This window comes from Paramisgurnus dabryanus, chromosome 22 (assembly GCF_030506205.2).
Source record: "Paramisgurnus dabryanus chromosome 22, PD_genome_1.1, whole genome shotgun sequence".
Taxonomy (NCBI): Eukaryota; Metazoa; Chordata; class Actinopteri; order Cypriniformes; family Cobitidae; genus Paramisgurnus; species Paramisgurnus dabryanus.
In genome coordinates, this window is record NC_133358.1 from 29997047 (window position 1) to 30011501 (window position 14455).

Genomic DNA, 14455 nt, shown 5'->3' on the forward strand with positions numbered 1-14455 from the left:
GAACGGTATTCCAGCCATTTGGGTGCCCGGAGTTTCTCCACTCAGACCAGGGGCCCAACTTTGAGTCTCGGATAATCCGGGAGTTGTGTCAGTTGTACGGCTGTACGAAGACGCACACGACCTCGTACCACCCTCAGGGAAATGGAGGATGCGAGCGATTCAATCAGACCTTGCTGGGGTTACTGGGGACACTAGACCAGAGGCGCCAGGATGACTGGGTGAGTGCGTTGCCCAATTTGCTGCAGGCCTATAATAATAGCGTACATAGTACTACGGGGTATGCCCCCACTTACCTGATGTTTGGCAGGCACGTTCGGTTACCCACCGACTTATTGCTGGGAGCCACCGGGAGTGAAGAAGGAGGAGGTGTGACCGAGTGGGTGGGCCGACACCATCACCGCCTGCATTTTGCTTATGAACAGGTCACCAAACGCATTCAGGCAGCCGGAGCGAAGAACAAGCGGTTGTATGATCGGACGGCACGAGAGGCCCCCCTGCTCCCAGGAGAAAGGGTCCTGGTAAAGGACAATCGGAGGCCGGGAAAAGGGAAGCTGAGTGATAGGTGGGAACCCAGGCCGTATGTTGTTCTTAGTCAGCAGAGACCGGGACAGCCAGTGTATACGATCAGGCCGGAGGGGAAGCCCGGGCCAGAACGGGTGGTTCACCGGAACATGATCCGCCCTTGTCCGAACTATCCACCTCTACCCACCGAGACAGCCCCCAGAGAACCGGCACCTGTGGCCCCCTGGATTGGGGGATGGGCAATAATCCCTGGTGGTCCGGCCGATGTACTCGTTCAAGAGCCTCCAAGGGAGCCAGAGAACTTACCGGCCGATGTACCCGTCCAAGAGCATCCAAGGGAGCCAGAGAACTTACCGGCCGATGTACCCGTCCAAGAGCCTCCAAGGGAGCCAGGAGACTTGCCGGCCCAAGCCGAGCCGGAACCCCCTCCACGACGGCCCCAGCGGGAGAACCGAGGGCGCCCACCGGTCCGATATGGTGAGTGGATCACAGAAAGAGGTTCTAGGGACTAGAACCATTTCGGCGGGGGAGGATGTCACATGGTGACGTTTTGAAGGGCGGAACCGGAGGTAAGAAGGATGAGTTCCGCCCGGAAGGAAGAAAAACATCGGAACTTCCGGGTTTGTCCCGAAGCCCAAATCAGCCTGTATTAGGTGCAGGTGGGGGTAATAATTGAAGCGATCGCTGATAGGACACCGAGGAGGAAGAGCCGCAGATATAAGGAGGTTTGAAATCACCATCGGGGTGTTTTTTCTTGATTGTGTTTCTCTGTGGTGCCGGTTTTGGTGTGCTGTTGGCTGTGTTGGAGGCTGGAGAGCGACGATCTAGTTCCCTTGGGGAAGAAAGAAATCGGAAGAGGTGGATGTTTACCGTGAGGAGGAATTTATACGAGGATAACTGGGTGAAGAAAGCAACATGAGACGGGTTGACATGTGAGTACAGCTGGGATGTTGTAAATACGTTGCAGAGGTGAAATCATTGTGCGTGTTTGGAGTGTCTATTTATAGTTCCGGCCCCACCGGAGGAGTAAGCGTGGGTGAGCTGATAGACGTCTAGTGTATACGGAGAACAAATCCAAAACTGTTGCTCTCCACCTTCCCTGTGTGTTGGAAATTTCGGCCGACGAGCCACAGGAGGAACCTGAGATTTTCTGTCTATGTCCTTACCTCACAACGAGTGTGTGCGTGTGATGCTGTGGGTGAGTCCCGATTTTCAATTTGTGTGTTTTCACTGAAGCTTGCGGTGTAGTGCTGTGCTTTTCTTTTGGAGATTAAGACTGTTTCATCTCAGAGGCTCCGTGTGAAAATAACAATGTGTCGAATTGACCAGCGCAGTGGATAGGAACTACTTGTCTATAACACCAGTGTGATTTGTGGAGAAACCAGAAAGCCCAGTCTTGAACCTGTGTAGAAACCAGAAAGCCCAGTCTGTGAGTTACGCACTTCTATGAATGCAAACTTACCTCTGCTCTTAGCAACCCTGTGCAGAACGGTCCTAAACCCCAAGTTGTGAGTACTGTATGCTATGTGATGATCATTTACCTCTGTCCTCAGTAAATCTGTGGAGAAACCAGAAAGCCCAGTCTGCGAGTCACGCACTTCTATGAATGCAAACTTACCTCTGCTCTTAGCAACCCTGTGCAGAACGGTCCTAAACCCCAAGTTGTGAGTACTGTATGCTATGTGATGATCATTTACCTCTGTCCTCAGTGAATCTGTGGAGAAACCAGAAAGCCCAGTCTGCGAGTTATGCACTTCTATGGATGCAAACGTACCTCTGCTCTTAGCAACCCTGTGCAGAACGGTCCTAAACCCCAAGTTGTGAGTACTGTATGTTATGTGATGATCATCTACCTCTGTCCTCTGTGAACCTGTGGAGAAACCAGAAAGCCCAGTCTGTGAGTTACGCACTTCTATGAATGCAAACTTACCTCTGCTCTTAGCAACCCTGTGCAGAACGGTCCTAAACCCCAAGTTGTGAGTACTGTATGCTATGTGATGATCATTTACCTCTGTCCTCAGTAAATCTGTGGAGAAACCAGAAAGCCCAGTCTGCGAGTCACGCACTTCTATGAATGCAAACTTACCTCTGCTCTTAGCAACCCTGTGCAGAACGGTCCTAAACCCCAAGTTGTGAGTACTGTATGCTATGTGATGATCATTTACCTCTGTCCTCAGTGAATCTGTGGAGAAACCAGAAAGCCCAGTCTGCGAGTTACGCACTTCTATGGATGCAAACTTACCTCTGCTCTTAGCAACCCTGTGCAGAACGGTCCTAAACCCCAAGTTGTGAGTACTGTATGTTATGTGATGATCATCTACCTTTGTCCTCTGTGAACCTGTGGAGAAACCAGAAAGCCCAGTCTGTGAGTTACGCACTTCTATGAATGCAACCTTACCTCTGCTCTTAGCAACCCTGTGCAGAGTGGTCCTAAACCCCAAGTTGTGAGTACTGTATGCTATGTGATGATCATCTACCTCTGTCCTCAGTGAACCTGTGGAGAAACCAGAAAGCCCAGTCTGTGAATCACATACTTCTATGAATGCTAACTGACCTCTGCTCCTAGAAATCCTGTGTAGAACGATCCAGAGCCCTAAGTTGTGAGTAACGTGTGTTATTAAATGACCACTTACCTCTGTCCTCAGTGAACCTGTGGAGAAACCAGAAAGCCCAGTCTGTGAGTCACGCACTTCTACGAATGCTAACTTACCTTTGCTCCCAACTAACCTGTGCAGAGAGGTTCCAAAGCTCCAGTCTGTGAGTAACGCATGCTATTGCGGACAATCGACCCCTGCTCACAGCAAGGCCGCGAGGAGAAGCCAAGGTTCCAGAGTCGGGGAGCCACCTAGCTTCTGATTCATTGTGTCTCTTGTGTTCTGCCTCCAGGACAGCGGAGGGCGCCACGGACAACAGGGAAACCCCCAGATAGGGGCCCGTCTGGAACCAGAGAGAGAAGCAAAGTGTTTTAAAGTGTCCTTCCCCTTTTTCCCTTTCCCCGTTCTTTTAACTATTTAAATAAAGTTGTATTTTAAACGTAGTATACTTGTCTGTCTGGTCATTGGGGTGGTCTTGGGAACCTCCTCGAGGTGGAAACTAGGTAGGGGCGTGACCCTTTAGTTATCTCGGGTCCGCCCCGGCCGTGACATGCGTATAAAAAGCACGAAGTGTAAAAATCGTGCAATACATACGCCCAGTGCTTTAAGTGGGCTGGAACGCGCCGGTACTCAGTACCGCCACTTCTAAAAATAGCTCTTGAGCGTACCACCACCTCTCCCTGAGCCCAGCACGTGCTTTTAGCGTACCGGAACGCTCATTTGCACATCTGTTTAAATCAGAGGTTTTAATCCTTTTGCTGCGCTGCCGCTTTTCAGAGCGCTCTTCACAATGTACACTTCCTAATTCGTCCCACCGAGAGCAGAGACTACATTACCCAAACACCCTTGAGTTTACAAGTTAAAAGCGCATGCGTCGCCTTTGCTGTCAGTCAGCCTCAACGTGGTTTGGAGAGGTGTGACTCACCATACCCGTCAAGTTTCCCGTTTTGGCCGGGAAAGTCACGTATTTTACCCTTCTTTCCCGCCGTCCTCCCGTATTAGTATTTTCCCTTAAATCTCCCGTATTTTATCCTCCGTAATTTCGCACGCAAAGGTTGAGATCTATAAAAAGATCCTAAAGATCGCTAAAGATCCACTGATTCCGCTAATCCACTTCGCGTTTTCCCGCCCGCTCCGCAGCATCTCTGTGTGCACTCTCTGCCTGGACGACAGTTTCTGAAGTTCGTTGCATTAACAGGTAGATTTATTACATTATATCAGCTGTTAAACCGCAGAATTACTCATTTGGAAGTTTGTTTATGTATTTGTAAAATGTAAAAGTGCTAACAACTTAGCAAGCAAACAACAACAAAATATCCACATTCTTACTATTATCGCTTGTCTAATGGATTTAATGTTCCCGATCAGATCTAAGTTAATATAAACACTAAATTTGCTGTTGTTGGCACACTTTGTAGGCAAAAAATACAAAAAACACAAATGCCTTCACAAAATAAAGACAGAGAACGGAAAGGGAGGCTGCTTCTAAAGGCAGTTCAACATTGCAAACATGGATTCAAAGATCCATCAAGCCAGCAGGTAAATCATATTGAATATTTTTTTGTCACACTTTTAATTCTTGTTATTATATTTCCTATTATAATCACTTGTCTAAGTTGATGCCAGTAATATAACACATCATATTTATAATACTTTATTAAAACCATACTAATAGTACCACCCCCCTTAGTGCCCTTTTTGGTTTGGGACACTGCCCAACGAAATTTCAATGAATTTGAACGACGCGCACAGTAGTTTTACCACCCGCAAAATGGAAAACAATGGGAAAAAATAAAGTGACGACTTTCTAGTTTTAAATTGCCAGTATTTTGTTATTATTGAACCCATAGACATGGTCTTGGTGTCATTTTAAAGTTTTTGTTTTTAAGCTCTTTCTATCTGAACAACTAGTTTTAGCATTTGACCATGCTGAAAATTTTACTTACATAAGATGTGCAAAAGGTAGATATATATGTTCAATAGCTATTTCTAGCTCAAGCAAATCCACAAACTTATATAAGGATTTATTATTTTTTACAAGGTTGTCTCTGTTGACTGCTGAATATAAAACCCCTTCAATATAGAAGTCCAGTCAGCAAAAAAAAAAAAAAAAAAAAAATAGAGTACCGGCACTTCTTTTGGGCCACTTAAAGCACTGCATACGCCAAATTCCACTTTGGCGTGCATATGATACGCCACTCCTTCCCATTCACTTAAACGGCGTATCTTTTTTTGGTCATTTTATTTATTGGTTTCTGTTTTTTTTACCATTTCCACTTGGGTTTAGGGTTATTACAGCTTTTTGTTATATAAAAATGACATCCTAACCCAAACCCCAATTCTAACCCCAACTCCAAGCGACCAAGGCTTAAATATAAACAAAAACATGGAAAACCTGTATATCCTTGCAAATCTGAAATCTAACCCTAAACCCAAGCGAAAATGGTTTAAAAACAGAAAAAATGGAGAAAGCAATAAATAAAACGACAAAAAAGATGTGCTGTTTAAGTGAATGGGAAGGACTGGAGTATCATATGCACGCCAAAGTGGAATTTGGTATATGTATTGCACGATTTTTACACTTTGTGCTATTTATACGCATCTACATGAGACTGGGTAGTGTAAATGATAAGTAATTATGTGTGTAATACATGATTTCTTTAACACCTTTAACATTTTCAATTATGTAATATGTATTAAATATGTTCTCTTCCTTTTTTATGGGTTATTGGGTGATCGTACAATAGTTTATTGGATTAAGTTTTAAAATGACCTCATCAATGTCTAAGCTATAGAATAAAATCGCATTTAACCAATCAGATTTTAAAATCAAAGTAATTTAAAATCATTTTAAAATGCCATTCAAATAATTTAAAGGGCACCTAATATACAAAATCCACTTTTACAAGGTGTTTGGACATAAATGTGTATTGGCAGTGTGTAAACGCAACAACCCTACCATGAAAAAAATATTTACCCCTTCTTTTTTAATCCCCATTAAACCAATGCAGTCTCAGTAGACATGCTGTTTGGATTCTCTTAGCAATGTGATGTCACACTGCTAAAGTCAAGCAAACAGTGAATGTATCTGTAAATTGTCTGAATATATTTCATGAATTTTATTGATGCAACCTGAGACATTTATTCATGTGAGGTTTGTGTGTGAGTGGGGTGTAAAAATCACATTTTCATTTGTGATTTTGAAACTCTCAAAATAAATTCCTTGAAACTCATATTTGCATGAAAGTTTCAATTCCTCTCAGATCACAGCAGATGTTCATACACAAGAGTTTGATGTTCCTCTGGGGGTTTCAAACTTTTTTTGTCAGCCAATCCTCTCTGACCTAAATTAGGCATATTTACTTGCAGTACATTTTAAGTATATGTTTCAATAATTTATAAGCTTTTGCATGTTTAACTTTAAAAACAATTATTTTTTATCCGTTATAAAGTTTTTATCAGAAGTATTTTAAATAGTTTTTGTTGGACATTATCTGGTAACTATTAATGACCCTTTTTTTATTTATAATATCACAATTTGTAAGACGTTCATGGTTTGGTTACAAGTTATTGTGTCAGTTTATCTGCAAGTCCATTTATAAAGCGTGAATTAAAAACCTTAAAGTGAAAAATAAAGAACCAACACACTTTAAAGTTCAAAGAAAAAATAGAAACAAAATAAAATGTTTTTTTTATATTTTATTGAAGTTTAGTAAAGCAAAAATGAATAAAGCAGAGAGACAGAGTGTTGTATGAATAGTTGTCCACTGTTGATGTGAGACATGAATGAGAAGAAGAGATGAGAAGAAGAGAGGATCTACTCAGAACACAGATCTTTCTTCACTTCTCCAGTGACTGTCTGACCTTCCCGACTGATCTCACAGATCACTGAGTCTCTGTTGATCCATTCTTGTTCAGTGAGAGTCAGACTGCTGCTCCAGCTGTACAGACCGCCGTCTTTCTGTAGGACTCCAGCTCTGTTCTCCTGAGATCCTGACATCTTCCCATTCACTTTCCAGCTCAGACTCCAGTCTGAAGGGAAACCATTGCTGGCCACACACATCAGTGTTGCTGTCTTCTTGCTGGAAATCTCTTCACTGGACGGCGGCAGGACGATCACTTTAGGAGCAGACACACCTGACATACAGAGATACACAGAGAAAAAGATCAAGAGATTAAGTGACAAATGAAAATAAAACAAATCAAAAATGTAAATATCAAATGGTTCAAAGTATTGACTATAACCTATCCAATTTTGTTAAAATAAAATTAGAAACCTAAAACAATCAAGCTTATGCTTTGAGTTCATGTCTTCAGTTTTATGCATGGCTCTTCTATTCTTTAATAAAGTGTACGAATACCCCTTCCTTACACCTTATAACAGAACAGTTCCCTTACGAAAATTAACAAAGGTTTCACTACATTTAACACCAAAAAACGTGGTTACTGTAGTAAAACCATGGTAAACACAAAATAACCATGATTTTGACAACCAGTTTTCAAAAACTATATTTAAACCATGGTCAGTGTAGTAAAACCATGGTTTGGCTATAGTATTCAATACACCATAAAAAAAACATGGTTAGTACACTTTTACCATATAACATTTTTGTAAGTTAGTCTTTGTGCCTCTTTATTTCTTGTTCTTCTGAGCAAAGTTTTTCAATTTCTCATTTTAATTGGAGACATCTGAGCTTAGCTATCCATTAAGTATTGTGTTAATGTTTAAATTAATAATTAATATAATGGTTCATCATCTGAACTGAAGTGAGATCTTTCTTTAATGTGTGTTTTATATGAAGTGACATGAAAAACATGAGAGTAACGCAGCTGTCAGATACCCGGATGACCACAAAGAGGAAAAGACGAAAAATATACACGAATAAACAATGTATTGCATACTTAATTTTTTCAATTTTTGTCTTTATTTATATTTTATTATGTTTTCATTTAAAAAAAAATATATATATATCTTATATCCACGAGTTTAATACAGCATGATAATGACTTTAAATATTGATGTTATTTTTTTGTACTTGGCATTATGATCATCTAACAGATTTAACAGAGTACAACATGGCACAAAGTCTGAATGTTAATACTCAAAGCACCCTGACTGAGACTTAAAAACCAACAAATTAATGAATAAATAGAAGGATTGTAAGATGATACTTAACTTAACTGTACATTAAAAAGCTTTTGCAAGTAAATATTAAGATAATTTTGTACTTACTGCCAACTTCCAGTCTCGTGCCGGTGCCGAATGTGTACCACAGTGATAGAAACAAACCGAGCAGCTGTACAAAAACCTCTGAACGCTTCACTAACTCTGACTCTATAACAAACACATTTAACACAACACAAATTCATGCTTAACAATGCTTCATTTCATTTAGTTGTTAGTCATCTCTCTGACACTATACAAAATAACAAAATGTAAAAGTAAATATTTGTTGTCAAATCTCAGCTGAATGTTTGATAGTCAGTGATAAACTGTGAATGAAAGATTGAATCAAACATCTAAGACTCAAGGGGCCTCATTTATAAAGCGTGCGTACGCACAGATTTGATCGTAAAGTGTGCGTAGGCAAAAATCCACGGCAAAGTCCATATTTATAAAAACCGTCTTTGACGTGGAAAAGTGCTTAGCGCCACGTCAGGGTCTGAGCAGACGTACGCATTTTTGCTTGTCTGATTGCTGCAGGTTTTTGGAAATATAAGCCATTCTTTCTGTTTGAAATTGGGTTTAAACATTGATAAGCGCACTTTTATATGTCTGACATTAATTACGCATCGTTTAAAAGCGGAGATCTGAAACTGCTCGCCTGCGTGCACAAGTTCAAGTTCAGTTGCGATTTATAGATTTGAAAGGGGTACGCGCGTTTTCTGCGCGTACGTTCGGTTTATGAATCACACGTACGCATTTTTGTTAAAAGATCGTAAGATCAAATGTAGGATGGTTTTTACGCAGCATTTTATAAATGAGGCCCAAGGTTTTTAGTCTGTAGGTTAACTGACTGCATGTAGATATCACATCAGATCACTGAATACTGTCTGTCTGATCATAACACTATAAAAAGTTGACTCAACTTTACATTTTTCTTCAATTGGTAACACCTAAAAAAAATGTAGTTGTTACAAATTCAAAAAACATTTAAAGTTGACAAAAGTTTTTCACTTAAAGAAACGTGAAACTAAAGTGAAATTTTAAGTTGATCCAACTTTTCACTTTTTACAGTGTAATTCAAATCTGTGTTAAACGAGAGACACAAAACCTTACTAAAATGATCGTACTATATACACTGCGATTATTTTTATTATTAAATCAGATCTCATCTCTGTGTCCTGTTCATTAAGACCCATAAGATTAAAAAATGCAGTTGATAAGAGAGGTCAAATAATAAATAAGGAAATAATTTTAATAAGGCACAGCCCTGTAAAAAGATACTACAGATAAATTTGCATATAGACTCTTTGCATTGGAAAGACTTGAGGATTTTTTATAGACGCATCAGAAGTTCATCATCAGAAATCTAAACTCACAGTCACCATGACCTTCATCAGCATCTTCATCTGGATGTTAACTTGTTTCTGTTTCAGAGGTGAGAACAACATTAAAATTCATCTGATTAAACTTCATCCTCTGTGCTAAATAATTCATTCATTCTGAATCTTTACTCATATTTTTATTTTCTTTATGTAGAATCAAGAGGTGAAGTGACCGTCATTCAGACACTTGCAGTCAAATCTGTTCATCTACGAGACACAGTTACTATCACCTGTAAAACTAATCCTGAAGTCTACCAGGGCTGGGGTGTTCAGCCTTTATCCTGGTACTTACAGAAACCTGGAGAAGCTCCTAAACTCCTGATATATGCTGCAAGCACACGCCAGTCTGGAACTCCATCAAGATTCGGTGGCAGTGGATCAAAAACAGATTTTACTCTGAGCATCAGTGAAGTTCAGACTGAAGATGCAGGAGATTATTACTGTATGGGTGTACACTGTCCTAGCAGCTGTGTGTTCACACAGTGATAAAGAGTCGTACAAAAACCTTCAGTTAAAGAGGAACTACAGACACACAGGACTGGTTTTGCACACAAACAGAAACACAATCCTATTTTTTAAAACTAAAGTCTGTATAAAACCACTCAAGTTAAGATAAATCTCTGATGAATATGATTTATGAAAACTGAAACACATCACATAGGCCTATAGGTGTTTTTATTGGATGCACACTTGTTGTCATTGTTAAGTGTCTGGCACAATTTTAACTTCCGGTCTGTGTTTGTTAATGGTCCTGCTAGCGGTAAATCTGAAATCTGGCACAAATACCTTGTCAAAAATAAAAAAGACTATGAAGTGAATCATACAAAAAAAAGAAGAACAACCCCCCCCCCCCTTGACCCCAATGTCACCGGGGCAAAAGCAAATCGTACAAAATGTGTCATAGGTTCGCGAGGAACCTAAACATTCAGGCCTTTCAATCATCATTGACCACGTTTACATGCACCCCCATAATGCGATTATAATGAGATTTTGGCAATATTGTGATTATACTTTACCTCATGTTAACGCAATACTAAAAAAAATGCAGCTAAGAGCTTATCGCAGCATGTATAATCTTATTGAAACAGGTGTACACCATTTTTAATTGCAGTATGCATCCATGTTAACACTTTAATTGCATTTATACCGTACTAACTGAAGTGCATGTGTTTTAGGCTACGTTCATACTGCAGGGCTTAATGCTCAATTCCGATTTTTTTGCAAGGCCGTTCACATTTCCAATTCAATGCGACCTTTTGTGATCTCCTGTGTGAACCTGAAATGACCCAGAAGTGACCCCCTTGCGCATAAGAGTACTCAACGGTCAAGGACGTCACTTGTAAGCTAACGTTAAACATGGATGTCAACAACGGTGTAGTCAACAGTGGAGCTCTTTTTGCAATATTAAAGTTATTTTCCCAACGGAGCCAGCACAATTACAATCTTATAGGGGTGTCCTCGACTAAGGATTTACATATTCGAATCAGAATTGTCTAATCTTTCCATAGTCGACCGATAGTAAAACAGGGCCGGCGTCAAGGGGGTGTCACGGCTGGAACACGAGGAAGACGAGAAAACCCAAACGCAGACTAAAATGAAGAATACTTTAAAGGCACACAAGGCAAGTCTGAGTATTATCTCTCTTCTAGCTCCCCCTAGTGTCTGGGAGTAAATGCATTCTATATCTAAGACTATACGAGACTGAAGGACACCGGGTCGGATACAGCGAACTTGCAAGTGGGGTATTCTTCCTACAGACGGTAGGGAGAGAGAGTCTTCATTCGTCATGTAATGAGTCATTTAACCATATACCGACTTACGAAGATGATTTATTAACATAAAAATGCTGCCTTGTGTCCCTTTAATATATACAAAGACACAGAACCAAAACACCCACGAGGGGGTAAAACATACAATAAACAGACACGAGAACTAAACTAACTACATAAACACTGAGAACACTAAACTACATAAACTCACACAGGATACCAGAAACAGGAATACACTTAGGGAAACTTGCAGGGAACACCGAAGAATACCAACGCACGGAGGACAGGACAGAAGGGTGTTAAATAGGGAGTTCTAACAACAGACACCTGGAGCTAATCAAACATAAGGGAACGGGAAACAATTCACGAACCCTGAGAGAAACGTGGACCGCAGAAGGGCATGTCACACAACTCTCTCAGGGCAGACACGTACTGTCACAACCTAATCTCTCAAACTCGGATAAGACAAGAAATAGAGAGATCAGGTCATGACAGGGGGGGGGGCATTCGCAGGCAGTGCCCCCCCAAACAGGTTGTTGTGCCCCCCTACAAAGTTTTTTATTAATTTAATATATATCAAGAATAATAAAAATAAATTAAACATTGAATGTTTCATGACTTTTAATGTAATCAAATGAGGAAAAAATAGTTGATATATGTTTTCTTTTATTAAAATAGACCAGTTTCTCTGATTGGTTGTATTGCCGGGTCTCATGCGTAATTAGGCTTTAGCATATTTGCGACTTGATCAGTATATAGTGTCAGTACTACATTTAACTGCTATATAAATGTTGAATACAATGTATAATATGCAATATTCGTGGGTCATGAATCTGATAATGCCAAATGTCTTGAAAATTGAAAATCGAGCCGCAATCTAATGTTCCATTTTTTTAAATAAACGAAAAAACAAACCGATTTCCCGTTTCTCTTTACATGATTTCAGATAGGATATCAAATGAAAAAAAAAGTACACGGACCTTGAGGGAAGTTGAAGATTAAGAGTTCTGGTATTGAGTTGGGATAAAACAGCGGATTTAAGTTGCAAATAATTCAAAAATTGGTTGCTCCCAATACTGTACTCCTGGACTATATATAAAAATGTGACCAATTTGTTAGACTGAAAAATGTGACCCATATGTGTAATGCCCTTTTCTGCCCATTCATGAAAATTAAGTGATTTTTTTTTGTTGCTTATGAAGTCAGGGTTGTTCCAAAGTGGGGTGAATTTAGATAGGGCCTGATTAGTGTTTTGTGATTTGATGATATTTCCACCAGGCTGTCAGAGTTGAAGCTATTGTTGGTGCTTTAAAGCATGGGTGATGTTTAATTGACTGACCGAGAAATGGGATGTCTGATATGTGCAAGTCTTTGCATAGCATTCTATATCTAGCCATATAGTGTCTGACTGAGTGGGGTGAGTCCATTTATATATGTATTGGAGTTGGTTTGTTAATGAATAATGGTAAAAATGTGGGGCTTCCAATCCCCCTAAAACTGTGGGTTTTTGCAGAGTACTTAATTTTATACAGGGTGGCTTATTTTTCCAGTAAAATCGGGTGATGATAGAGTCTAAAGATTTAAACCAGGTAAGGGTAGGTTGAGTTGGGATCATAGAGAATAAGTAGTTTATCTTGGGAAGCACGGTCATTTTGATTATAGCTATTCTTCCCTGGATGGAAAGTGGTAAATTGTGCCAGTGGAGAAGGTTATCCTCTAATGTTTTCAATATAGGAGTGAAGTTGAGTCCTATCAAATCTTCCAGCCTAGAGGAAACCTTGATGCCTAAATAGGTGATGTGACCGGTGCATACAGTAGAGGGATGGGTGATGCCTGGGCTACCACATCTCCTTTATTTTGATGTAGTGGCAGAATTGAAGATTTATTCCAGTTTATTGCATAATCGGAAATTCTACAGTATGAATCAATGGCTTTTGTAATTTCTTGCAGAGACGATTGAGGTTTTTGTACAAAGAGTACAATGTCATCAGCATATAAACTAATCTTATGTTGTCTTTGGGGTGTATTGATTCCTCTGATGAGTGGGTTCTGGCGAATAGCTGCTGCTAAAGGTTCAATGAAGATAGTAAATAAAGAAGGAGAGAGTGGGCATCCTTCTCTAGTTCCCCTGTGCAATGTGAACCTTTGTGATGTTAGTGTCACAGGTCGGAGCGGACCCAAGATAACTAAAGGGTCACGCCCCTTCCTAGCTTTCCACCTCGAGGAGGTTTCCAAGACCACCCCAATGACCAGACAGACGAGTAGTTAAAATGCAACTTTATTAAATATTTAAAAAGATAAGGGGAAAGGGAAAGGGCAGTTAAAACAAGCTTCTTCTTCTCGTCTCCAGGACTAATTCAACTGTGGAGCGGGGGCTAGGACTCCTTTCCAGGGCTTCCTTTTATCCGTGGCGCCCTCCGCTACTCCTGGAGGCAGAAAAGGGAGAACACAATTAGTGGCTTGGTCCGGTACTTTTCGCTACTTGCCTAATGCTCTCGTCTCTCTCTCTCTTGCCCTTAGGTTCCCTCCGGTGGACTTCGCTGGACAACTTGTTTCCCCTCGGTATCGTGCTGAAACAGAGGTAAGTTAGCGACACAGTGGTAGGGATTTTCCAGGACTGGGGCTTGTCGTCGTTCCTCTTCAGAGCAATGCTGAAAGCAAAGGTAAGCTGCACACCACAAGGTAAGTTATTCACAGGACTGAGACTTTCCGTTCTTCTTCGAGCGATGCTGTAAGCACAAGTAGGTTACAGACCACAAGGGTAAGTTACTCACACGACTGGGGCTTTTCGTTCTCTTCAGGGCGATTACTGGAGCAGAGGTAATGCACACACCACAGAGGTAAGTGATTCACACTACTGAGACTTTTCGTTCCTCCTCAGGATAATGCTGTAAGCAACGGTAGGTTACACACCACAAAGGTAAGTTACTCACAAGGCTTGAGTTTTTCGTTCTCTTCAGGGCGATTACTGGAGCAGAGGTAATGTACACACCACAGAGGTAAGTGATTCACGCTACGGAG

At 40.8% G+C, this 14455-nt stretch overlaps 1 protein-coding gene and 1 gene segment (V, D, J or C); both read right to left on the reverse strand.

Annotated features, from left to right (window-relative positions):
* Positions 1–1376: 1376 nt before the first annotated feature.
* LOC141281388 (uncharacterized) lies at positions 1377–3383 on the reverse strand. The gene is made up of 3 exons (XM_073813132.1): positions 3322–3383; positions 2393–3249; positions 1377–2236 (listed from the first exon to the last, which is right to left on the reverse strand). Exons 1-3 carry the CDS (start codon positions 3381–3383, stop codon positions 1875–1877), a joined length of 1281 nt encoding a protein of 426 aa, XP_073669233.1. The 3' UTR covers positions 1377–1874.
* Positions 3384–6824: 3441 nt separating this feature from the next.
* LOC135740629 (Ig lambda-2 chain C region-like) lies at positions 6825–8482 on the reverse strand (the record flags this gene model as incomplete). The annotated part of the segment is given in 2 exon segments: positions 6825–7253; positions 8350–8482. Coding segments are annotated over 2 exon segments (453 nt in total), but the record flags the coding sequence as incomplete, so codon positions are not given.
* Positions 8483–14455: the final 5973 nt, after the last annotated feature.